Source organism: Strigops habroptila, chromosome 8 (assembly GCF_004027225.2).
Source record: "Strigops habroptila isolate Jane chromosome 8, bStrHab1.2.pri, whole genome shotgun sequence".
In the NCBI taxonomy this organism is placed as follows: Eukaryota; Metazoa; Chordata; class Aves; order Psittaciformes; family Psittacidae; genus Strigops; species Strigops habroptila.
In genome coordinates this window covers 63080014-63106622 of record NC_044284.2, presented here as the reverse complement: position 1 = coordinate 63106622, position 26609 = coordinate 63080014, and the positions used below count along the sequence as shown (strand labels likewise).

Here is a 26609-nt window from a genome sequence, read left to right as displayed (position 1 = left end):
AACTTCTTCATTGTTCTCTACCTCTTTGAAATAGTCACTAGAAGAAGGGCAAGAAGGAACCAATGCCAGAGAAGTGGCAGCTGAAATATGTCTGTGAAAGCATAACAAGTGTTCATAGTGAAATGGGTTTCCTGCTTTCAGGAAATATTTGCAATTTCTCTTTGATAACAACGGACAGTTAAAGTTTACATTATTTTCCCTATCGAATAGTTTTAGACCTTGAAACATGGTTCTTGGGTGGATAATGGACGGGATATTGTGCAGCCTGGGAAGACAGGCTGAGTCTGAATTATCTTGAAATGTTCTGTTCTGATCAGTGACTCATCCCAGCTCTCCCAGCTCTGTTATACCCCAAGGAAATGCCACAGAAAAACCCAGAATGCAGGTAAGAAGCAGGCAAGGAGTTTCTTAAGAAGTTGCCCTGCCTCAATATACACCACTGTTGTTATGAGGTATCTTTAGGCTCCTTTGTATTTTACTTAGAAAAGAACTAGAATACAACAAAATCTGCCATTTAAAGTCTCAAAATGTCACTTTTGGGAGAAACATTATATTGCATTCTATTCTACATCCCCAAATTCACACTAGTTTGCTTTGCTTTGCAGAACCTGCAAAAGATATTGGATATTGCATCACATTACTTGAGAGATTAAAGAAGTTTCTGATATAGGTCTGTGCCTAAGTGGATGGAAGAGATTTATCAACTATACAGTGCAGGGCAACCAGATAAAACAAGATTTGATAGCAAAATCAAAACTATTCCCAAGTAATGAAAACACCCGGGAAATCTGATATAAAATTCCTTTTAAACAAAGGAATGTTTTTTCAGCAAAATTATTGATTGGAAACCAGTCACTGAGACTGACATTAAAGAAAGCAGAGAAATTCTTCCAGGCAATTGGCTAAAAATGCAACACTGAGCATGGGGGAAGTTTCTTTTATGACTGCAGTAAACCACCACCTCATCCCATGATGTATAAGATTGGATGCTTGTCATCGGTTTATAGCTTGCATAGCTAACGGGTACCAGTGGCTGTAAAATTAAACTAACATAGGAATTCCAAGACATAATGCAAGATACAGCAAGTGCTCATAGCACAGTAACTAGGAGAGGAGGTGGCTCATGGGCAAATGTACAGAGTTAAGCACGGAGCTGCAGAGCATCCTCAGCATCCTCAGCATCCACAGCATCCTCAGCATCCTCAGCATCCACAGCACGTTGTGAGTTTCAGGTATCCAACTCCATGATGGAGTCTTCAGCCTATTTAATGACCACCTCTCTGAACACACCTGGGGCAAGGTCATTGTTCTAGAGATGGGATTAGTGAAATCCAGCATCTGGAGCAGGAAATGGGTTTAGCTGGTCCACAGCAAATACTGGATACAGGGCAGTGTCTTTCTTCCCACCTTTGGACAAAAACATAAACACTGCTGCTTGCATCTCTTCTTCCCTTCCCCTCCTACTGCCCCCTCTAAAAAGCAAAACCATCACTGCATTGGGGGTCCAGTGTCTGCTTTGCACAGATAATACCAAGGACTGTGTGCCATGTGCCCCAGGGAATACTGTCCCTACACAACCTGTGTTAGGCTTTCCCTTGACTCTCCCCATGGGGAAGCTGACTGCATGCTCACACTGGGACAGCCATAGGTGCTGACTGGCAATATGAGTTGAAATGTCTCCAGGAGACACTTTGGTTGTCTTCTCTTTGGACAAATATTCTAATCACTGCATTATTTCCCAACAGAAGGCAAACCATTTCCTCTCCTACAAGTGAGCTTTTGGAGAGGAATGATAGAGACTGTGAGGATTCCTGCTGCCTCTGGAATTGCGTGTTTGGATTAAAGACCATCTATCACATCCATGTCCTCTGGCAACACCACTTATGGATCAAGAGTGGCACACAGGTGCCATCCTGCTTAACCAGCTTTGGACACACAGCAAATGGGAGCTGCATCTGCCATGAGAGCTCTGCAGAGGAAAGAGGCTGTATGAGTTTGTGGCATCTATGGGACACCTAAGTGTGGCACATTACAGCCTATAAAAGCTCCTAAATGTGATCTGAGTTTCCCCTAAAAAGCCAAGTGCTTTGGGGGCTGGTCTATACATGGATTTAGTCTCTAAGATGCTCCATCTCAAAATAAGGATTGTAACAATTCTTTAGGAAAGTGCTGTCTTTGCCCTCTTTATTCCTCGCTGCAGTTATTGTTGAGTCTCAAAAGATAAATATAATAGTGAAGAAAATTATTACTGAAGCTGAATGAGGAATCTGAGGAGGAACAACAAAGAAGCAGCAAACAAGAGAAAAATTGCAAAATGAATTCTTTTGAGACTGCTTCTATTACCAGCTATAATAATGAAAAGAACACGGCTCTATATTTGGTTGCATTGCATGATTTAATCAATATTTCTAAAGCAGTATCATACGCTCATGGATGACACTGCAAAAGCACCTGCTGATTCCCTGTGGTGGGCTCTTCACAGGCCATCTTCCCATGCACTGTAAATGTGAAACCTGTATTTTCACCAGAAGTAGCAACTAGAGACTCCAACCAGGTAGTTCACACAAATAAACTGCTCAGTTCTGATTTCTTTTCACCAGTTCCATTTACCTTATAAGCTGCCAGGTGCAGAGCTGTAAACCCATTTCTGGTTAATCTGGATGGGCGCAGTCCTTTCAGCATAAGAGTTCTAATGTGGGACTTGTTACCTTCAGGAAGAAAAGGGAAACAAAGTCATGTATGGAGAGGAACGTGCAGATGAGGTAGGAAAGTCCTGTGTGAGTTTGAAAGTAAAGAGCAGTAGTGGCTCAGCTGCTGACCTGAGGCAAGACGTGAAACAGATCTGAAACCTCTGAATGGCAATGGCACCATGTCCTGGACCAGTCCGGGGCAGCAGCAGACCTGGCCATGGCCCAGCCATTTGCTCACACTTTAATGGGGATTTGTTAAGGACAGATGAACCTCTACATGAGCAGACCCCTGTGTCACATCCCAACCACGCTGCACTCCACAGAGCAGCAGATACTGCCAGACTCTGGCTTCTCAGCCACTGCCCTCCTCTGCCCCTTCAGAACTGAAACGTCTCTCTCCCCCTCCACGTGACATTGTCACAGGGACAGTCATAGAATCATAGAGTGGTTTGGGTTGGAAAGGACCTTAAGATCATCCAGTTCCAACCCCTCTGCCATGGGCAGGGACACCACACACTAAACCATGTCACCTAGGACTCCATTCAACCTGGCCTTGAATGCTGCCAGGGATGGAGTCGGTCTGGGGGACGGTGCTGAATGTCACCGTGGGCATTAGCCTTCCTATGACCTTTCTGATGCACAGTGGTGACCTCAAAAACGTACCTGCCTTCTCACTGAGAGAAATCAAGGGCAGTGTCAGTTCTAGTATGTTCTCTCCCTTCTTCCAGTGTTCACACACCATACAGAGTTAATAAACAGTGCCTGCTTTCTTGCATGTCCTCTCAGCAATCCCCAGTGGCTCTAATGTTACCAGACGCTGGTGTCACCTCTGGGTATGACCTTGCACTCTGAGAGTAAAGATCCACTGAGTTTTCAGCAGCGCAAGATCAGGCCCTCCTTCATGATGGCATCTAACTGAGATGGAGCAAATCCTTTACGTGTGTTATTAGTCAGGATTTGGAGAGCTGAAACCTGAGGGTAAAATTCTCTTTGCTTCTCAGCTGATTTCAGCTCTTGTATAACAAAAGCATAGTGCGTGCATGAACTAACGACCCACTGTGGATAACAGAGCAGCAGTGTGGATCGGAGTGGAAAATTCCACCATCAGTGTGTTTTTATGACCATCCCAGCAGCCATCCTGCACTCTTCCCTCATGTACCCTCATTTGCTGTCTGCAAAAATCCTATCAGCTGCTATTTGCCACTAAAGCATTTGGGTTGTTCTTCTTCTAACCATCGTGAAATGAAATACAGGTCTTTCAATTGCACTGGATAAATAAGTGGTGTAGGTATGGCAAAGGATTGCTAAAGGAGGTGCCTATCCTGGAGTCTGTGCCATGTGCAGAATACAGTGGTGTAGAGCAACACTGCGTGAGTGTGGATTGAGGAGCCAATGAGTACAGCAAGTTGTGAATTAGTTGAACACTTGCAGCAAAACACACTGCATTATCAACCAAAACTTTTGCTGGACTGAAGCATCAGCCACATTGTGGCTCAGTGTAGCTTGATTCACCTCTTTTGGCAATGTGGTCAGAGTGATAGAGTGATGCTGCGAGGTGCTTACCCAGCTGTCAGCAAAGGCAGCACGGAAGGAAGCTCCCTGAAAACACCCTCTTCCTGACAGTTACCACATCCCAAACCAGGAGCTGTGTAAAGAACATTGGATTTCAAATACCTACCCCCACATATGCAGCATAAATGGAGAAGAGAGAGCCCATTTTCTGTGCGGTAATTCAGATTGACTTTGCAGAAGGCTTCATCAGAGCTGCAAAAAGAGGGTTTACAAATGATCACTGTTTTCATCTCTCGCACATCCCCTGTCATTTGGAAAAACTTTCAAACAGAAATATCAGTGCAGTTTTCGAGACCTGGGATGCAATTTACACCCCATTTGCACTCTGTAAGACTGGAAACACTTGGCAGACATCAAATGAGAGTCCAGATTTACTGTTTTCTGAACAACCCTGCGATTCAGTCACAACAGAGCCTGAATTCAAGTCAATTAGAGAAAAAAAGAGGAAAGACTCCTTAGCAATAGAAATGATCCATGCAAAGCCAGTTCTGTGTTGATGAAATAATAGCTGAGAAATAGTTAAAATCTGTGTGTTTGGTCTAAAGCGATGCACTGGGCACGCACAGAGCTGGAGGCAAAAGAGCCCAGTAATGAGAATACCCACAACAGGCCTTTCAGAAAGTAAGTTGATGTTCCCCAAACGCGGTCACAGAAACACCATCAACACACGATCTATGGGAACACTACAGGAGAACGTACATGGAAGGAGGGCAAGCCAAGCTCAAACCAAAATCTGGCAATGATTAAAGGCAAAAGGAATGAAGGAGTCTTTCCAGAGCCACATTTCTGGTGAAGGATTTGCAGCTTCAGTGGCACACCAGCTCCTGATATCCACACGTGCCTGGGACCTGTGGGGACTATGGAAAGGCATCTCTGCACTTACAGTTCTCAGGCAACTGAACGTCACATCTTGTGACACTGACAAAGTGAAGGTCCATTTATTGTTTAATTTTCTTCCACATTATCGGTAGAGTGTTACATTTGAATACAGCTTCATGATTTCATAGTGCTTCCCAGGCCACACAAAGATGAAATGAATAGTTACAATGAAGCCATTGTTATTAATGCATTTCCAATAAAATAACTCTTAAATAGGATCCATGTCACGCCTGACTCATTGAAAAAGGCATGCAGCATTTGTATTTGATGCTCTATTCTTTTTTACAAAAAAAGAACATACTTAAAGCTATTAAAACCTATGATTTTATAGTTCATTAATTTCCATGCCTCTTGTCATGGAATCCCAGACTGGTTTGTGTTGGAAGGGACCTTAAAGCTCATCCAGTTCCAACCCCCTGCCACGGGCAGGGACACCTTCCACTAGAGCAGGTTGCTCCAAGCCCCTGTGTCCAACCTGGCCTTGAACACTGCCAGGGATGGGGCAGCCACAGCTGCTCTGGGCACCCTGTGCCAGCGCCTCAGCACCCTCACAGGGAAGAGCTTCTGCCTCAGAGCTCATCTCAGTCTCCCCTCTGGCAGGTTAAAGCCGTTCCCCTTGGCCTGACCCTACAGGCCCTTGTCAAATCAATGTCCTGTCATACAACACCTGCCAAAGCTCAGAAATGAAGTGCTTCATGGAATAAATCTAGAAGAGCCAGCAGCCAAGGGAATTGCAATAAATGTTTAAATAATTTATTCTTTAAACAAAATTTCAAGTGAAGACAAAGCCAGAGACTTCCCTTTTCTTCTTGCAGGATCCTACAGGAAATCCTGCTTGTTCAATGTGTGTTGTCATTCTAAACCAGGAATAAATCCTGTGTTTTCCAATTCTTTTTCATGAAGAGTGACAAAGTTCATTTAGAAATGTTGAACCACCCCATTTTTCTGGGGTTTATGTTGAAAGTGTGTCCTGGGTTCAGCTGTAACACTGAACCCAGGACAAAGAGACAGTTCTAACCTCCAGAATGTGAAAGTTCCTTAAGCTGGATACTGAAATCTTCCTCTTCTCCCAGATTGAAATATAATAAAAAGTTTCAGTTTGCTTCTTTAATGCTGTGCGATTTGAACATGTTTTGAGTTCTTACGAGCAGGTAAAATGATAATGGTTTCATGGGAAAATATTGCAAGGACAGTTTTATATATTAAAAGCTGTGATTAAAAGGCCCTTATTGAAAAGGAAAACTTGCTCAAATGACTCCACTCAGGGCTGGTTTTACCTCAGTGCCCTCCTAGTTCATTCCCTTAAGAGTTAATCACGTAGTTTAGGAAAACAAAATCCCAACTTTTCATTTTTAGGGTGTATTTTTAGTTAAACCATTGCACTCAGAGCTCCGAGCTCCAGGAACATAACAGGGACAGCTTTTACCCAGGCCCTGACACGTGCTGTGCTACTTATACATGTACTTCTCACTATTGCAACTGTTGGGTTTTCTGTGGCACGGGACAGATGCCCGTTGAGTGCAGTGGGTATGGTGGGGGGTGCCGGCAGCTCACTGCCAGGCTGCGTCACTTTTACTCTGCTTATGTTCTAAACCTTCCAGAGCAGAGACTCGAACAGCTTCTGATTTCATCTCCCCCGGGTGAACTCCCTGCGTTGCCTTCGCTCCAACAACCACCCATGTTCTCACTCCCAAATCTTTTGAATAAACAAATTTGGTTTAATAATGGGGAAAAACTATGAATTCCTCTGCTGCTTCAGCAATGAGCAGTGCTCCCAAAATAGCCACTGCTGCTGCAGAACAGGTTTCATATAGTCAAGACTGATTTTTAACACTGGCCATGTTTGGATTTCAGATACTCACAAAACCTGATTTCATAGCCATGGGTGAAGGAGTGCAGTGCTCTTTATGTAAGAAGCAGAGTTTGGCTGGCATCTTATTGAGACTTAGATGGGGCCCTACGACAGACTGATAAGCTGTACCGCCAATGCCTGCTAACCTCAAAGTTTGGGTTTTATTTATTCTTACGCCTAACGCAGGAGTTGAGCACTGTTACCATACACTTAGATGTTTTGCTTATCTAAAATAAAGAGAACTCTAGCTCCACTTTGTTAAGATATTAGTTTTACTACTAAACAGGCTTAAAATGAGGCAAGTATTGAAGTACTTTAATGGATCACAGCCAAAGTGGTGCATGAAAGCCCAATGTCCTCTTTCACTTCCCAGGCTCCATCAGTGCCAATTGTGCTGGCAGTGAGCACAGTGAATGATTTATGAGACCAGTTGGGCTTTTTTGAGCTTGTAATTTATTTCTGATTAGAATCCCCTGGTTTTCCAAGGGGGCTTCATGTCTGGAATTATTCACCTGATCATGATCTTCACGTCCTCACAGTCACTGAGCTGCGTGGCTTCTGCATTTCAGCTTTTCAGATAATGAGCACATAAATATATATTACCTCGTTGGGTGACCTTGGTTGGTGGCAAGCGCTGCCCTGAGAAAGCAATTACAAACATGAACTTGAAAGGCACTTTCAGAAGATAACGTGCTTGTGTTTGTTGAAAATCTGTGATTTCAGCAATATTCCTGCCTGAAGAAACACATCAGCAGAACTAGGAAATACCCAACACAGTTCAACAGCCCGTTAGAGCTGACTAACTTACACAAGTATATAGGCATTTGCTGTGAGATGCTGGCATCAGTAACTAACAGCCACTACCTCTGGCACTGTGTTGCAGGACTCTGGCTCAGAGCTATAATGACATAGTCCCAGAAATAGACATTAAAGAACATGCATTTGTACATGACAAAGTCCTTCCATGAGGAAACACCTGAAACTGAAATTGCAGTTTAATGGCAGATACTCCTTTGAAAGAAATTAATAAAGGGTTACCAGAGTATTTTACCTAAAAACGTGCTTCAGTTCTGCCAGCTCCTTCTCTTTGATTTGCAGGTCATCCTCTAACCGCTCTATGATGATAGCATAGGATTCACTCACTTTTTTCTTCCATTCATCTGCCAACAAAAAATCCCCAATTCATAAAACACTCCAAAACACATCAAACCCAGGAACTCAAACCATAATGTCCTAGTAACCAAAGCACTTGATGTTTAAACACCCAGTTGCACAGTTTCCTATAGTTTTCTATTGAAGTGTGGAACTTTAAATACTGCAGCTAGTAAGCTGTTCTTGCTGCAACCAATATAGACACACATACACTGATTTCACAGACAACTACTACATCTGAATCCTTACCAGGAATATTCTAACTGGAGCAAGAGCAAACTTAAACCTTAGGTTGCATTTGTTAGCTCTTAGTTCCTAAATCTGAGCGTAGACACACAGCATAAAAGAGTTGAAAGTTTAAAGGTTTTCCTAATGAAGTACAAGCTAAAACAACATAATAATCCAAGTTAATATGATCTTCCTAAAGAAATCTACTTTACTGGCTTTCTGCCTTCTTTCCCAGGCTGTACACGCAGTTTGGGTTAAGCCTTTCTCTTGTAAACCAAGAACAATACAATACCACAGCCTTGAACCCAAGAGTAAATTACTAATGAGTTATTTCCTGAAATACCATTTGCTTCTCACAAATGAATGTTTGGTAGACAGCATTAAAAAAGCAGCATTCATTACCAGTGCAAGTTTGGGTTGGTCTAGACTTGTAATTTCCCATTTGTCCAATATATCTTCTTTGTTTCAGCAAAGCTCTCGCAGTAACGTGATTCCTTGGTCAGGAGCAGGGACAGTCCTCCTGAAAAATGCTTTTGATAGTCGCTGGCTAAAAATAAACCCTGTGCCAAGTGGAATGTCATGCAACAATGACAGGGAGAGAAACAGCCTGTGCGATGGTCAGCTGCACAAAACAACGCTGGTACCTGCTCAGCTTCCTTCACCACCCATGCCTGTTTCAACAGAAACAAAACCATCTCCTTCCACCTGCTCAGCACCCAGTGCTGGTGTCGAGGTGGGTAGTTCGGCAGCTTGCTACCAGCTCTGTAGAGGAAGAGGAATTTAGGAAGCGGACTCCCCAGGGTGCTTCCAGGATCCCCAAGAGGTGCTGAGGTCCCCACTCTGCGGAGGCCAGAGATGATCTCAACTCCTAACAGCAAAAGTCTCTGCTTCAGAATGGTGAAAGATTGCTTAGAAGGAGAATAACCTGCTTGTCACCCACACAAACTGAATGTCCTCAGCACAGGTCTGCTCAGCCACAGCCTACCCTCCTCACATCCATTTCCTTCCCTTTTCTACCAAATGGAATGAACTATTTCACAGCTACTGTCCCAGCCAGCTGTGGGGTTCACACTGGTCTCTGTAGGTGTCTCATTTCCTCCTTCTGTTGCTTTTCAAAATTGTATTTGGTACATATATACATGTACAAATATACACAGATATAGATTCATAGATTTGTAAATATTTATATATTTGTATCTGTGTATATATCTATTTCTATATTTAACGTGTGTTGACTGACCTTGGCAGCTGCTCTGTGTTGAAGTTAGTAGTTTTATCAGTGAAGGATTTCAGGCAAGAAGACAAGTCTATATAACTCACACATGCACATCCTCACCATGTTGCATCCTGTTGTAAACAAACCCGCACTCTGAGAGCTCCTGACACAGCACGAGCTCATCCCTTTATTTGCACTGGTCTACATGCAAACTCAGGATGTGTTTAAGAAGACTTTGACAATACCTCTGAGATACTCAACCAGACATTTGCAAGAAGGAACCATCCTGGTGGCAGATCCTCCGCATCCAGTTGCCAAGCAACCGACTGCACTGGTGATGCGCACCCAAGTGATAGATGCAGCACCCAGGGAGGTATCTCCTCTCCCACTGCCATCATTAGCCAAACGATGATTGTTTTCCTTCCAGTCCCTAAAGGGGGCTTGCAAGAAAGCTGGAGAGGGGCTTTGGACAAGGGCCTGTAGGGACAGGACAAGGGGAATGGCTTTAACCTGCCAGAGGGGAGACTGAGATGAGCTCTGAGGCAGAAGCTCTTCCCTGTGAGGGTGCTGAGGCGCTGGCACAGGGTGCCCAGAGAAGCTGTGGCTGCCCCATCCCTGGCAGTGTTCAAGGCCAGGTTGGACACAGGGGTTTGGAGCAACCTGCTCTAGTGGAAGGTGTCCCTGCCCGTGGCAGGGGGTTGGAACTGGATGAGCTTTAAGGGCCCTTCCCGCCCAAACCAGGCTGGGATTCTGGGAAATACCAGGAAAAATAATGTAGAAGTGACAAAATAGTTTCTGGTGCTCCTGGATGCCTGAGGAACAGTTTTCTTCCATCCAGACCAAGCAAATCATGACAGGGACAGGACAGACTCCAAAACCCAGGAAAACTTCTGTTCACTTTTGCACAGAAAACACATTTTAATACAACAGCTTTATAAAGTAAATGCATTAAATTTCCATGAGATAGAGATAAAATTATTTGCTTTAAAAGCAGCAAATACCTTGTTTTTGGTATACTTGTTTTACATACCTTGTATGTTGTTTATATTCTAGTACCATCTACTTCATGAAAATCTATCAAAAAGAAGCCATCAGTTTTATGCCATATTTTCCTCACTTTTTGCATACATTTGTGTGCGTGAAGATTCATTCCTATGGACACTCAGGGAGAGCTCTGGAAGCTACAGCACAGGAGGATCATCCAGTCAGTCAGCAGAGCCAACGCAACACCATGAAAGCAGCTTCCAGGCGAATTCTGCACATTCACACCCCAGCTGTGAGGCAGCTGCAGAATAACTGAGAACAGGGGGAGAAAAGGACAAAAGGAGTAATTGCAGAGCCTGTTTGCAGAGCGTTTGCAAAACAGAAGGAGGGAACAACTGCTCTGTTGGGCCAGTTCTAATCCACATCTGCACCAGAAGCACTACAATGCCAGAGCAGCACTTCTCAGTGAGCAGAGCCCTCAGCTGCAGTGGTCACACAACACTGAGCTGTACAAATGCCTCTAGCTGATTGTTCAGCAGATTCACTGCAGTTTCATGGTTGGCACTTGCCGCTGAGATGTCCAATCCTGCAAGAGAAACATGTGAAGGGTTCCTTTCCCACCTCTGATTTCCAGTGTCCTCCACGGGAAGGCTTTACAGGATCAAGCCTTTTGAGCTGGTCTTTATTTCAAGTTAGTTAGAAGATACCCATACCTGCCATTCACTTTGGGAGGTGGGAAGTTGCTCCCATACATTTCTATTTATTCTGGTGACATTCTGACCTGTCACAGGAAATGCAAAGGGCACTAAAAGAAAATGCACCGTTATGAAAATGAAATATGAGGAATTGGTTGGAACTGGATGATCTTTAAGGTCCCTTCCAACCCAAACCGTTCTATGATTCTATGGTTCTATGAATTCCGTGGCCCAGATAAGGAGCAGGTGGTCCCATGGCTTCCCTGGGAGGGGATTAAAAGGCATGTATACAGCAGTGCTGCTGGTTCTGCTCTCACAACACTGCAGTGGCGTTTGCACAGGATTCATGTTCCATGTGTGCAGCGATCAGAGTGTGAAGCTGCTGCACCAGGGGTTTAGGAACAAGCTTGCCTGGGGATCCCAGCCCAGGCAAACTGCCTGTCCAGGACAAGGACACTCCCGGTGGATCCGGGTGGTTGTTGGTGCTCACCTTCTTCCATTGGTCCCCCAGGTCCTGCTGGCACAGATCCTCTCAGCTGCTCGCTCTGGTTCCAGCCGCCTCCCTCCTGTTCTCTTTTAAGGGCCTAATTCCTCAGATTTCAGTTTCCTGCCCAAAAGGTGACTGAAAGAACCCTCCTCTCCACTTGCACAGTGTAACACACACAGAAGGGCTAAATCCCTGTTCATTAGAGCATGCTCCCAAAGCGTTCAGGGAAATCATTGAGACGATGTTCATTATGAGGCCCATTATTGCACTACACAAACCTAATTAAATAAAGCAAGCTGACATGAATAAAATCATTAAACACTCATCTTGGTTTATTTGAGATTGTACCAGCCTGAGATGCATTTCAGGAGAGATGGAGCTAGGCACTGGTCTAGAGGCCTGTATGGAAACTGTGTCCAGCCAGGAAACTCAGGAGCCTTATCAAAGCCAGACTCCAGATTTCAACAGATGCTCCTGTTCCTCCTGCTCTGGCCTGACAGGCATTTGGAGCACTGCATCCTTTACTGCTCAGACTGGAGGGAATCCCTGGACCAGGATGCCATAAATCAGAATCTGATACTAGAAACCAGTAACCACACAATTACTATTATCTTGCTGTTAGATTTTATGGCATGGCCTTGCACAAGTCTCTCAATTCCCCTGGGACAAGATTATCCCAGCTGGTTGCATGAGAAAATTGTTGTCACCTACCTTTACAGCACATTGTGAAAACGATGGGCTGAAGTTTGTACCATGCAACATGAATAGAATACACACAGATACTGTGTACACCAACCTGAGATCATTGTCATCAGGAAGCGTCCAGGCTGAAGCCTTTTGGGTTTTAGTAAGATTTGGTCACACTATAACATAGCTCTTCTTGTAAGGGCTAAATTTGTTATAGCTGAAAACCACAAACGCTTCATAAATCACTGCAAAAGATTTACCCAGTCCCTAAATAGACATTATTTTTCAAACGTGCCATCAAGGATACATACAAACCATAGAACCCCAGACTGGTTTGGGTTGGAAGGGAGCTTAAAGCTCATCCAGCTCCAACCCCCTGCCACGGACAGGGACACCTTCCACTAGAGCAGGTTGCTCCAAGCCCCTGTGTCCAGCCTGGCCTTGAACACTGCCAGGGATGGGGCAGCCACAGCTTCTCTGGGCAGCCTGTGCCAGCGCCTCAGCACCCTCACAGGGAAGAGCTCTGGTGCAACACTCACCACTTCACAGGAACTTGGGTCATTCCGACACCAGGGCAGGGCTAAGGAATGACAGCAAAGGACAGAACATCCCAGAGGACAACGCTTTCTGCAGGGACACGAGTACCTGTTTCTGACCCACCCCGGGTGCAGCTGGGTCAGTAGGTTGGAGCAGTCTCGGGCAGGACAGACATGGGAGCAGCACACCAGGAACTCTGAAACACTCTAAGACATACCCCTTCCCCCTCCTTGTGCCCTCCATGGACTGAGAGAGCCTGGGGCAGCCTGCTGACACCAGGATTCCACTCCAGATCCTTTCTCTTCCTGGAAGGAACACCACTTCCAAGACCATAGCAGCTGCTATTCAATCACATCTAGCAAAAACACTTCCCACAGGCTGTTCAGTCAGACTGCTTTTCCTCATCACTTTTCCCCACTACTTAGGTCTCGGAAGCAAACCCATTTTCTCCTCATACCAGACCGCCTGAAGCTCTGAAACCCACACGTGGGACTTGGGGAACTTAGAGTAAACACAACTAACAGTTAAAGCGAATAATCATGTTAAAAGAATGCAACTCCCTTGCACTGTCACTGAACATCCAGAAAGCTTCTCCGGCAGCAAAGCCACCACCAGGGAAGTCTTCTCGGAACAGTTTGGTCTCCAGCTGAAGATGCAAAATCTGTATCAAACATAAGCTTTTCCTAAGATGTTCTGTATGCTCTAACACAGGTTTTGCAGATGGGATAATGCACAAACCACAACTCCACGCTCTGAGTTCTATGACTATTTTTACTTTGTGACTTCAGATGTTTCCCTTGAACCTCAGTGTTCTCAAACCTGCTGCTCTTTCCACTGTTAAACTAGTATTTTAGAATGATCTTTAAAACCTCTATTTGCTCTGAAATTCTCCTTATTCCTTCGAGGTCAACCTAAGCAATTCCTGACCTCCATAACTCGCTCCTTTGTGCTGCTTCTTGCTCAGGAGATCCTCAGGAAAAATCGTATGTCTCTTGAAAGGTTTCTTTATCACTGAGGAAGGAACCTGATGAAGGCTAAACCAGCTTGGGTAAGATTCAGGAGATATTACACTGCTACCTTGGAGGTGGCATAAGAAAGGTGCTATTCAGTCAGCATACCGAAACATTCAATAAAACATGAAAGCCCATACACAAATGCAAGAGAAAGAGATGTGTGTGTTTGCAGTCAAATTGCACCATGGAATACATGGCACATTCCAAAAACCAGCATGAAATGGCCAGAACAGAGTATAAAAATCACACTCACCTGTCTGGAGCTGGATCTCTGGCACCTCAACTAGGAGCAAGAGGACATTTTATTAGTGAAGGATGGAGAAGGGGATGAGACAACAGACCCCATGTGTTCTCTGGAGGTGTGCTGTGGTACCACTCACACCAGAGAGCCTCTGTCCTCTGCTCCACTGGTCTGTGTGAGCACTGAGCATCGATGGGCAAACCTGTGCTACGTGTGGCTCCATGGAAATTAGCAGAAGTTCTTCTCCAAGGATTCCAACAGTTCAGTTCAGAGAAACACCGGATGCAGGGTTTCCTGTGGCACACATCAGTGAACCTGTGGCTAATAGAGCTGCGAGCTGCTCAGTCAAACTACCAGCTTCCAAACAACTAACAGTAAAACCCCAAAACAATCAGTATGCCTCGATGCCAGGTTTTGACCCCAATGTTACCAGTCCCAAAGGAAAGAACGACCCCTCATGCAAAGTTTTTTCCTCTGATGAAAACCAAGGAAGTATAAAAAAATTACAAAACCAATAGAGAAAGAAAATTATTAATGCTTGAGACAGGATGTCTGGATTTAAAAAGTACTTTTAATAGATGTATCTGTATCTCTCTGACACATCACTGTATAAAGACAGCATGAAAAGAGAGAAACACAAGTTATTGCTACATCATGCTATGTTGCTGCAGCTAATAGTCTACTCTGAAAAACTTCTAAAGCAGTTTTCAGTCAAATTTCCATGAACCAGTTCTGTATCACATTCTTCCTGACAAAGGCCATAGAACACAGTAACGTGCACCCCAGGAAGAGTCACCAATCACAGTTTGCAGAGATCTGAAATAGTTCAGTACTTCTCTCGTCAGAAGAACCGTTTATCTGCATTTGCTGCATCATTCATGTCATGCTACAACAATGCTGCTAACGCAGTTTCATTATTCCTCCTCTAATGAAATCAGAGACAAGATCTGTGTGCTTTTCTCTTATGATTTTCACAAGCTGGGCAGTACCAGCCATTCACAAACCAACACCGGCGATTTGTTCAAGCATTGTTTGTTCTACAGATCAGACTTCTCTTTTCGCCTTCGTAGATGGATTTCATCGTGAATTTGCTTCCTGAACTTCATCATGTCTCCCACCTCTTTGCAGCTGAGCATTTCTTGCACAGATAAGCACCTGAAGCCGTGCAATGTGAGAGGTGACATGTGCTGCACAGAACGCACCATCTGTAGTGACACGCTGACCGATTCCCCCAGCGTGGAGCAGACAGGGAAAAGCCTCGCAGTCCACAAGCCCAAACCTGTGCTCTCACTGGAGAAGAGCTGCTCCGACACCTCCACACCCCAGAGCTTCAGGCACTCCAGCAAGCTGACTCCAAAAAACCGCAATGAACCGATGTCTGACAGCAGTTTCACACTGCTCTTCAAGTTATCTTCCACACCAAACACCATGCTCACGTACTGCACCTCATGGTCAGCTTTTACACTCAGTGAGCTCAGGAAGCAGTTTGAAGGAACATCTACTTTCCCATTTATGTCTGACCCACTGATAATGCTGCCCTCCCCTACAGAGACCTCGGGTCCAATCCTGGAGTACTCGATGATGGATCCAGGTCCTACAAGACAGCCTGGCTCCAGTATACTGTGCATGACACTCGCTGATTGAGGCAAGGCCCTGTCAGAAAAGATGCTGAAGGCCACAGGCAATAATCCAAGCTCAAACTTCAGTTTGCTGTCAGATGTAAAATGAAACAAATACTCCTCAGTAGTTCCAATGTGGTAGAACTTGGAATTGCTTAAGACTACAACATTAAGTGCAGTTCCTTTGAGGAGAGAGTACAGCTTCTGCCGCACCTCTACCAACTGTGATCCTTCTTTTGTGATGCTACTTGTGTTTGTGGTGTAGTCTTGCGTGGCTCCGGGTCCCAGGGCCTGGAGGAAGTCACCATAAGCATCTATTTCACAGCAAAGAGTGCCCATCTGCTTATAAAATGCCAGCAGTCGCTTTGCAGTGCTATGGTCCATGTAAAATATACTGTCTGTGTACACACACTCGGAGCCCGTTTCCGAGTCCCCGCGGTCTCCAGGGGCAGTTGGCAGAGAACCATTCCCTCTCACACACACGGCCCCGTGCTGCCGCATGGTCTCAACAGCAGGTTTGTGCAGGAAATGATGGCAAGACGCGTATTCGAGTCCTCCCTTTCCTGAAAAACTGGCTGGATCTAAAACAAACACTCCATGAGTGGTCCCCACTGTCAGGTCCGAAGGGTGAGCCAAGGCGGTGAATCCAGGCTTATCAAACGTGACTGTCTCTGTAACTCCAGTGCTGTACAGCTCAATGTCATCCGCACACGTAACCAGAACTCCTGGTTTCATGTGGCTGGGGAAATCGATGTACATGGCCAGCTTCAGGTCCAGCATCTGGTACATGGGATCACCCAGCGGCAGAGCTGTGAAAGCTTTTCCAAGGGCACTCGCATTGGGCAAACGCTGACTGTAACCGCCTTGAGGAAAAGGACAGTTTTAGTTATACAGAGACACTGTGCACGTGAGCAAAAGCTAAACCTCTGCAGCTATTTTATGTAGGCACAAGGGTTTAAAGCCCAGCTTGGTCATATACTGAGTACGCACCAAAAAATTATAGATGTAAGAATACGTCAGTCATTCTCCAAACATTTCTCAAAGCAGATCTGACCTGATGCCCACAATTTAACATGCCTTAAATAACTTATGTTACAATCGTGGTTCACTTCATTTTGCCTTTACTTTGGAACATGGGCCACTTGTCTGTAACTCAAGTGAAGCAAGCAAATGATGCCTGATTTTAGCTTGAGAATAAGGAAGTCCCCCACACCCACCGGGAATTTTAAGTCAGAGCCGAGGCAAAGCAGCAGTGATTTGGGCAGGGGACATGTTACCTGGTTCCTTTCTGCTCTGCAAAACTGATGCCCCTTTTGGAAGTGTTCTACTTGGATAAGGTGGCGAGTGCTCCGCCTGCCCGTAGTACCAAGGGCCTCTAGGTCGCCCCAAGGGGGCCACATGTTCCTTATGAGGTATTTCAGGGCAGCAGCTAAATTCAGACACTCCGAATTACACTTCTTCCTTCACAGCTTGATCGAACAACGCAAGTACGGAGAAGAAATGCTCAAGTGACAGTGGTATCTTCCAACTAGCAATCTAAATTCAAATAACCAGATCACAGAATCCCAGCCTGGTTTGGGTTGAAGGGACCTTAAAGCTCCTCCAGTTCCACCCCCCTGCCGCAGGCAAGGACACCTTCCACTAGAGCAGGTTGCTCCAAGCCCCTGTGTCCAACCTGGCCTTGAACACTGCCAGGGATGGGGCAGCCACAGCTTCTCTGGGAAAAGTCTGTGCCAGCGCCTCAGCACCCTCACAGGGAAGAACATGTGTTAATATATTACTCAAATCACATACAATTGCAGTGTGAAATGTAAACCAGAATTTACCAGAATGAATTAGCAGCACAATAAAAGATGTCCATTTGTCACCATACAGGTCTTCCAGGCACTGAAGAACATGAAGAGTTGATCCACCATTTCCTAAAGAAAAAGTATTTTAGTATCTGCCAGAAAGCAATTCTCTGAGAAGCTCGATGCTCTCCCTGCCAGCTGCCCTTTGAGCACCCCCAGCATTGGACACAACCCAACCACAACTCCAGCACTGCTGACTTTTGCAATATGGATATCAGGAAAAATGTTTGGGATATGAGGAAATGGTTTGGGATGTTTTTATGTGCTCCTAGAACTTAAAATTGCTACATTTCTGAAAATCAATCTCTGCCTGTTACTCTACACCGCAGACAGACTGCTGAGATTAGTTTCTTTCTACAGCAACGTGAGCAGGAATGAAGAATTACAGGTTGATGTTATGGACACTCAGACTACTTTCTTCTAGGCTTTTGCTGCGCATCAGGTAAAATACTAAAATACATCCTTCCCTGTGAGGGTGCTGAGGCACCAGCACAGGGTCCCCAGGGAAGCTGTGGCTGCCCCATCCCTGGCAATGTTCAAGGCCAGGTTGGACACAGGGGCTTGGAGCAACCTGCTCTAGTGGAAGGTGTCCCTGCCCGTGGCAGGGGGTTGGAGCAAGATGAGTTTTAAGGTTCCTTCCACTCTGTGATTCTATGGACATTCAAATTATTTAAACAGTCAGGTTAAAGTAAGTAGCACTAATTTACAAAAAGCATGAGTTCGTGTTACTTGTATTCTGTATGATGCGCTTGGCAGAACCAGGCAAGGCAACATTCACACCACCCTGACAGGGCCCCAGGTATTAAAGCGGGAAGTGCCATGGCCAAAATGAAAGTGTCAAACACAGCCACCCCTGGTGCCAGCAGCTGCACAACTGAATCAAAGCTACATCCTATTTAATGGTTTTAGACCATTAGACTTGTGGCTTAATTAACACTTCTGCAGCACTTTGGAGCCCTTGCTCTGCAGGAGGCAGCTGCCATGCTCCATAAGCACAAAGCCTGCTTCCACCTGACTGAAAGCGAGCGTGATTACGTATTATGTGGCTATCAGTATATCAAATTAGCATATCGGGTAGTTGTAAACCCATACAGCAGCATACAAGATGCTGTGCTATGCAGACAGATCCTTCGGCCGCTCCCCGCCGTGCCCCGCACCAGTGCTGGTGTCACTCCGGGCTCCCCCCGCGGCTCCCCGCGCCGTTCCCACGGGAGCGGCCGGTACCCACCGGCTTTGTGTCCGGGCGGGTCGGCGAACACGAGGTACCGCGCCCCGAGCGGCAGCTCCTTCCTGCGCAGCTTCGCTTCCAGCTGCTGCCGGTAGGCGAGTGCCTGCCCCGCGTCCGCGGCCGTCAGCGCCACCACGTCCCAGAACTCGCCGGGGCGGGCGGGTCTCCCTGCGGGCAGAGCGGCAGCGCCTCAGTCAGCGCGGCCAGGCCGGGAGCACCGACCTGCGGCGCCCCGCTGCAGCCGGGCCCCGGCCCCCACTGGTTCCCACCTCGGAGCGCCGCGAACCGCGCCAGCCGCCGCTCCGTGGCCTCCCGCCGCGCCGCGCTCCGCTCGCCTGCCGCCGGCATGGCCGCGCTGTCCGACAGGGACCGAGACCAGGACCTAGTGTTGCTGCTAGTGCTGCTGCCACTACCGCTGCTGCTGTGCCCGAGGCCCAAGGCGGCCCCGGCGCGCCCGACCCGGAAGAGCCGGGCGGGGAGGGGCGGGGCGGGGCGGTCGGTCGGGAGCTCTTAGCCCGGGTCGGCTCCGCCGCGCCGGCGCGGAGCTTGGTGCTTGGGTATGTTGGGGCGGCTCTGCTGCAGACGCGCTTTGGAGGCACCGTGAGCTTGGGCTGCCGGCCCGAGTGGTGCCTGCGCCTACTCTACCCGTTGGAAGCTTTCTGCGGCTCGGCTTCCCCGTGGGGTGATGCCGGGCCGGGGCATGGGCGTGGGGGGCCGGGTTGGGAGGGGCTCTCCCGCTCTGCTACTGACTTCGCCTGCGCGCTGTGCTTTGCTTCCTTCCCCTCTCTGTTATTTTCAACAGCTCCCGTGGTCTGAGTTCCTGGGTTAGAGGTGTTTCAAGTGGTATTTTGTTCTAGCAGAAGACACGGGGCTCCTGCTGGCTGCCCTCGCCGAGGCTCTAGTTGTGCATGCCGGTGTGTCTTCACATGTGTTTTGTCTTGGGTCGCGTACTGCAAACGGGGACTGCTAACTAAATGAGTTTCTTCCCTATCATCTGTACTTCTACAAGCTGTAGAAATCGTGTGTAGGCTCCGTTTGGGAGTGCTTTGCTGCCTCAACACGCTGGTCCCACGTGGATCAGCTGATGGCTCTGGGCTGTGTTTGTGGAACAGATCAGCGTTTTGAGGCTTGGGGCGCATCTCGGCTCCGCGGCGGTCACAGGAGGGAGCAGGACGAGTTAGATTGCTGTTTTGGTAATCTAATTAGGAGCGGAGTCCTCAGTGTACATAAATTAGACCGCTTAAGTCTTCCTTGTCTGTAGCTGACCCGTTTGTGTTTGCACTCCCTGGCTGTACCTGGAGCTCGCTTGCTGGGCAGGGTTTGGTGTGGTGAACTGATTCTGCAAGGGCTCACTGCAGCTCTTTCACTGTGTGTCACTACCTGCAGTCTGCTGGTAGCATTCACCCTGCTGAGTCCTTCCCACTGCAGTTCTTTGCCTTGGATGTAGTGATTTCTGATCTGTGGGCTTCATCTATCCTTCTGAACCTAGAGTCTGCTGAGACTGCAGGTTCCAAATACAGATGGAAATGAGGGTTTGTCTTGGTGAGAGTTTGATGCAGGTTTGTCTCATTATGCCTAAATTTTGTAATAAAAAGTAGCTGTAAAGGCAGTGTAGGAGCTACTGAAAAAAGAATTTAGGAAGTTAAAAAGTTACAAAATAGTTTTTCATGGTTGTAAAACACTGACAGGGGAGATTAAAGAAAAAAGATGAATACTTCACCGCTTCAGGTTTGAGGCTTCCCTGTGATGCAGGTGACAGCTTTAATTGGGGTGGTGCCCACCACAGATGTGTTTGATCCTGCTGTATGTTCTTGGCTTACTCAAGGAGGGAACATGGTCTGTGTGGTTGGAGCTGTGTTTGCTCTTTGCATTAAGTGTTCATGGTTGACAACAACTCTGTGATCTTGATGAGAAAAGCTCCTGGCTCCCAAGCCCAGCTTTAGAGATGTAAGGTTTGTTATGTTCCTGTGTTTCTCTTTTTAGGTCTTGGTTGATGTAGTGTCAGTGGTGAATCCAGTCAGCTGGCTGGGTTTCATGAACCTGATGAGAATCTGCCTGACCTTAAAAAGGGCCCTAGGTATTAAGCAAACATTTTCTGTTTTAAGTCAGAAGAATGAGGGATTTTAGCAGAGCTGGGAGCCCTCACTCCTTGGCCAGCACGTTTTCATAGAATCATATTTTCTCCTGTCCCATCCATTATGAGTGATTTATTTGCGAAGGGAGAACTCCTAGCTTTCTGATTTGGAAAAGAGGAACTGAGGTTGGGAAATCCTTTAATGGTGTGATGGTGGGTACCCCCTTATTGACTGTGTGTGTCTTGATCTGTCTCGGAGTTGTGTATATACTATATACAGCTTGTCTATCTGAGTCACTGTATATAATAAATACGGTTTGGGAGAGGTGTTTGTTGTAACTCACATGTTCCCCTCAATAGTGACACAGTTTTCACAGTGGGATCAAAAATCTGTACTAATTTACAAGTCCTGTAGGGAGCTACTCAAGGTACAAAGTAGTTAATGCTTTACTGACAATAATACTAATTTATTTGTAACTGCAGCAAGTCTTTGAAGCTGTAATTGAGTCCCCAGTGCCTGCAGTGAGATATTGCTGCAGTTCAACAGAACTTTTGCTTGGAGCTTTTCATCTCTAGTCAGACATCCCAATGCGCCCCAGAAGATCATCCAAGTCAGGAGTCACTATTGATCCAACTGGTCATCGTAATCACTTCTTTTAAAAATATTGCCATTGGATGGTTACTCATACTTTTATCAGTATTTACAATGATAGAACCATAGAGTGGTTTGAGTTGGAAGGGACCTTAAAGCTCATCCCTGGCAGTGTTCAAGGCCAGGTTGGATGGGGCTTGGAGCAACCTGCTCTAGTGGAAGGTGTCCCTGCCCGTGGCAGGGGGTTGGAACTGAGTGAGCTGTAAGGTCTCTTCCAACCCAAACCAGTCTGGGATTCTATGATTCTTTCAGATTGCTGTTTTCTATGGGAACTGTAGTGACAAACCAGTAGAAGACACATGCTATTGTGTGTCTCTGAATGCTGCCCACCTCTGTTAGGTCCTGCTGCTGTCCTTGGGTCACGTAGGGCAAGTGGGTTGATACCAATCCCTTGTATCTGTGAGGAGCAGTTGGCTGAGTCAGTAGAAGGTGAGTGCTATGGGATCATGCCAGTGGTAGTAGGGTCCTTTCTGTGACTCTTTTGTGTGCTGTTAACACAAGACTTTCTTGTTGCAGCTGTTAGTGCCATGGGAGGGCTTTCTGCCCTGTGGGTGTATGGCATTTTGTAAGTAGTGTTACAACAAATACCTGGATGTTTTCTTCAGTTATCCGAAATGCTGCTTTTGAAGCTGAGCACACAGCCCTTTACATAGTCTTTGTATTCTTTCCCTGGATCTCTGAGGGGTGAATCAAAGAAGAGAGTTATCATGAGGAAGTTAACTGAATACTGAGTATCTTGTTTCTAATCCAAAAGATTCGATACTTGAATGTCGACAAACTATTGTTCAGAGTCCTTTGTACAAACGTTGGAGGGTCTGGTGAGTTCAGTTCAATGGGCTGTATCTGAGGAATGTGGGGTGTTTGCAGCATTGTTTTCTGCTTCATCCTCTCCATAATCCTGTTATTGGTACTGGTTCCCTAGGTAATGTGCTGGAGCTCCACACACCTCGGGTAAATAATACTACTTTGTGAAGAGGCAAAACCCAAGTCTATTTATCTTTAGGCTTGTGTAATTGTATTCCTTGGGAGCACTGTATATTCTGAATAAAGCTGATTTCTTCAGAGAGAAAGCTCCTCTCCTTGTGTACAGTCATTCTTTTCCCTAGGAACAGGCAGTTACATCCTGGGCTGGCAGATTTTTTGCCATTTGTGCTAAAAAGACAAGCGCTTTTCCTTGCCTCCCTGCTGTCTGGGGGGAGGCTGGAACCAGCTGAACCAATGCTTCAGGTTTCCCCTCTGTTATGAAGGAGTGGAGAGGATGACGATGATGATAACAGTGGTTTGTTACATGTGAATTCCAGAGATTTCAGCATTGAAATGGATTTGGCTTAAGGGCTGTAGTTTGAAAAAAAATAAATAAAATAAATGTTTGCTATACAGAGAAAATGGTGACTCACCTGCCTGTGAGTGTTCTGTGCGTGTTCTAAATGGAATAAATAAGCAATAGATGAGTGGTATGACAGCTTGCATGGTGCAGGTTGGTGGGCTATTGTTCCTACTGCTGATGAAATGCTTCATCTGTCTCTGTAAATGGTTAAACCAGGATAGCATCTGCTGCTTCCCCTGTCCCACACGTCCTGGGAGGGCTTTTCCATAGGTATTTATGTTCTTCAGTTCTCAGTTTTAATTTCCTGTTGCTATTTAATCCTTCGGTTCCGGGAGTGGAAGGTGAACTTTAATCAGCAGTTTCACATTAGCCCTTCTGAGCTCTCTATGTGCTGGAGAGGGAATGAGGTGGAACAAGCCAGAAAAGGAAGAATGCTGCAACACTGCTTGGAACACCCTACTCCAGAAAACTCCCGTCAGGTGGGTGGATTGCAGCAGGTCCGGATCTGTTACATGTGTAAAACGATGGTGCTGCACTGAACAGCTCCAAGAGTGCCTGGTTTGAGTTGGTGTGACCATCCTGAAGGCCAGGCTCAGCCCTTGTCTAGTTGATACATTATTCCAGTATTGAGCTGGCCTGTGGGATGGTTTGTAATCTTAGGTGTTAATAAATTGTATTTTCCCAAAGGATGAATTGTCATCATTATTTCAGATAAGGCACCTTCCAAGTCCAGTGTGTTGGGAAGCATGAAGGAATTCAGTCTACTGTATCCTCATGATAATGAAATGGGAGACATGACTCATGCATTCATTATCTTTCAGTCTGAATGTGACAGACCTTGCCCTGTCTGATGCAGCACTGAGCCTGCAGGCAGCCTGTGAGCACATTGTGGTGAGCAGCATCTGCTCCCTCCAAGCACTGGGTGTTTCTGATGAGGGAGTTGTTGGGAGGTGGAAACTTCCTGCCAAATAGAAGTGTTTCTGCCACTGTCATCTCCTTGAGGTCTCTGCTGGTGCTAAAGAGGTGGCCAGGTCATGCATGCTGTTCTCTGAAGGGCTTGGTCATGAGAGTGGTTTTTCTGATTGCCTGGCTTTGTTTGACTAGTCATTAATACAATATTTGATTGAACTGTATTCAGTCTGATAGATTGGGGATCGGTTGCTGAAAATGGGTGTTTATTGTGGCTGCATAACAGTGTTTTTAAGGTGATGAAGTGGAGCTGTGTGGTGTCCTTCAGAATGAAACAGTAAGAACAATGCTTCACTGAAAGCATGCAGCCCACTCGGCTTGCACCGAGTTCTGAATTCTCTTGCCCTTCATGTTTGTCAGCACCTCTGGGTGCATCCTGTGGCTGAACACACAGGAGACCGCGTGTGACTTCTTTGTATGTGTTCAACCAGCTGAGCTTCCCAGTGTGGGAAGACAGAACGTTTACAGAACTCATGTTGGGTTCCAGTGCGGCATCCTCTCTACACACCAAGAAATGGTCCATCCTTGGCTCTCTGTGGTGCCACATGCAGAAGGTATCTTATTTAATGCTTACCTCTGCTTTTACTCCAGGCTTTCCCCTGGCTTTCCAAAACCTCCCCATTTATTCTTTATGTGAGTTCCTTCTAGGCATTTTCATTATCATTTCTGTTACTTTGTCTTTGGAAACCCATGGCCTTTACCTGAAAGCAGATAGGGAGAAGCTCCTTCTCCTGCTTCTGACCATGCTCTAAGCCTAGTAGTTATTGTGGAATGTTTTCCGTTTGCCAGGCCAGTGGGCATATGATAAATCTTTCATCAGAACTGGCTGCCTGGAGACATTTCATAGTGAAGTTGGTTTTAATTACAAATGTTCCTCAAAATCCATGACTTAAATACAGATGGGCTCTCACCTGGCTCACTGTGCCCAGGACAGTACTTTTCCATAGGCTTATTTGTAACTGGATGGTGGCTGAGAACAGCAAAGCCACCACCAGGAACATCGAAACTGTCTGTTGAAATTTCCAACCCCATTTTTGTGAATGATCACTCAGCTTCACCAAGGTCCCTTTTGATGGAACAAAACTATTGCTTATGGAGATAATTCCGAGATCCTGTTAATAGCCAATAGATGTTTAATCCATAGTTTGAAACATACTATTTATTTAAAAATACTTTCAGAAGTAAAAAAAAGAGTATGAATAATTCAGTGCATAGAGCAGAGCATCTTAACATGGCATAACGTGATTTTATAGGCTATGCGAATCCACCAATGTTATGAGATATGTAAATCTGTGCTATTTGCTTTTCCCAAAAGACATGAGAAACCAGCTCGAATCAGAAATACTCAGTGACTGTGCTGTGAGGCAGAACATTGGATCTGCACAGCTCTGGGCTCAGTATCTTTCATGCTGATGCATTCAAGGGTGTTGGAGCTGTAGGTATTGGAATGATGTGCACACTGCGTTCAATAAGATACCTCCTTTGCCACTGAGGATGAACTTGTGGAGTCTCAGCATTTATGTACTAAAATAATGAGTTTAATTTGTTAAAGTCAGGTGAATGGCAGAAAACAAGCACTGCAAAGAGCATCTCAGAAATCATTTCTGCCTTTTCATTTCCCCACTTACATTGTTAAGAACTTGATTCTGTTTCATGGGGAAGATGTGAAATAACTTCATTTGCATGTAAACCTGCCCATACTTCATAACTACAGGAGCAATCACTGCAGTAATAGTATTAAAAAGCAGAAAGCATCTGATATCTATATTTATTCCATTGGATAACTGTATCAGAAAGTTTGTACATCAGGATGTTAGTGTTTTGTTGGGGCTGGAGCTGTTCTCAGAAGTTACTCCACTTCATGTGGTTTTACTGCTTGAAGTCAATGGATGTTATACCTGCTGCTTTGTTGGTCAATACACTTCCTTGTTGAAGCCTTTTCTGATCAGTCAGTGTAGTGCATCTGGGCTCTATGGGTGACGTGGTTTATTTGGTGTGCTTTTCTTGCAAGCTTGTGTGTTTAACTGTGTGTTTACCAGATACTGGTTCCCCACCATCGCTGGTGTGCTTGGACTGGAGTAACGTTCTGGGCCCTGAGGCTCTGCAGTTTGATGTTTGAACGTACAGTTGTTGTCTTATTTCAATGAAATAGGCTATTTCCTTGCAGCTTTCCAGACCAGGGTTGTACCTATGTTTTTTCTGTACCATCTCTGCTGTCTAGTGTAAGGATGTGTTAGTGGAACATCAAAGTGTCTGTATTGTTCAGAAGGGGAGGAGGGGGGCTAAATGCATTTGACAGAATTTACTTCTTTTGATTCTCCCAAGCTTTGATAACCTGTGTTATATACATGGACTTCTTCTTGGCATGAAAGTGTGTTCTTGTGAGCAAGTGAGGCAGAAATGCAGCATCAGAATCCCAGCCTGGTTTGGGTTGAAGGGACCTTAAAGCTGCAGCTCCATCCCCCTACCAGGGGCAGGGACACCTTCCACTAGAACAGGTTGCTCCAAGCCCCTGTGTCCAACCTGGCCTTGAACACTGCCAGGGATGGGGCAGCCACAGCTTCTCTGGGAAAAGTCTGTGCCAGCGCCTCAGCACCCTCACAGGGAAGAGCTTCTGCCTCAGAGCTCATCTCATCTCCCCTCTGGTAGACTAAAGC

The 26609-nt window shown here is 46.0% G+C and overlaps 2 protein-coding genes across 2 annotated transcripts in view; both read right to left on the bottom strand.

Moving 5' to 3' along the window:
- The window catches only part of LOC115611963 (serine/threonine-protein kinase TNNI3K), a 57710-nt gene extending 48895 nt beyond the window's left edge, over positions 1 to 8815 (bottom strand). The window contains exons 1-4 of the mRNA XM_030495707.1: positions 8776 to 8815; positions 8045 to 8153; positions 4369 to 4454; positions 2611 to 2708 (exon numbers count right to left, since the gene is read on the bottom strand). Of these exons, the coding sequence (XP_030351567.1) occupies positions 2611 to 2708; positions 4369 to 4454; positions 8045 to 8153; positions 8776 to 8815 (333 nt within the window). The remainder of the gene's footprint in view (positions 1 to 2610; positions 2709 to 4368; positions 4455 to 8044; positions 8154 to 8775) is intronic.
- A 5969-nt stretch (positions 8816 to 14784) lies between these two features.
- FPGT (fucose-1-phosphate guanylyltransferase) lies at positions 14785 to 19411 on the bottom strand. Its single transcript, XM_030495708.2, has 4 exons — positions 19200 to 19411; positions 18931 to 19098; positions 17679 to 17771; positions 14785 to 16715 (listed from the first exon to the last, which is right to left on the bottom strand). Exons 1-4 carry the CDS (start codon positions 19276 to 19278, stop codon positions 15271 to 15273), a joined length of 1785 nt encoding a protein of 594 aa, XP_030351568.1. The 5' UTR covers positions 19279 to 19411; the 3' UTR covers positions 14785 to 15270.
- Positions 19412 to 26609: the final 7198 nt, after the last annotated feature.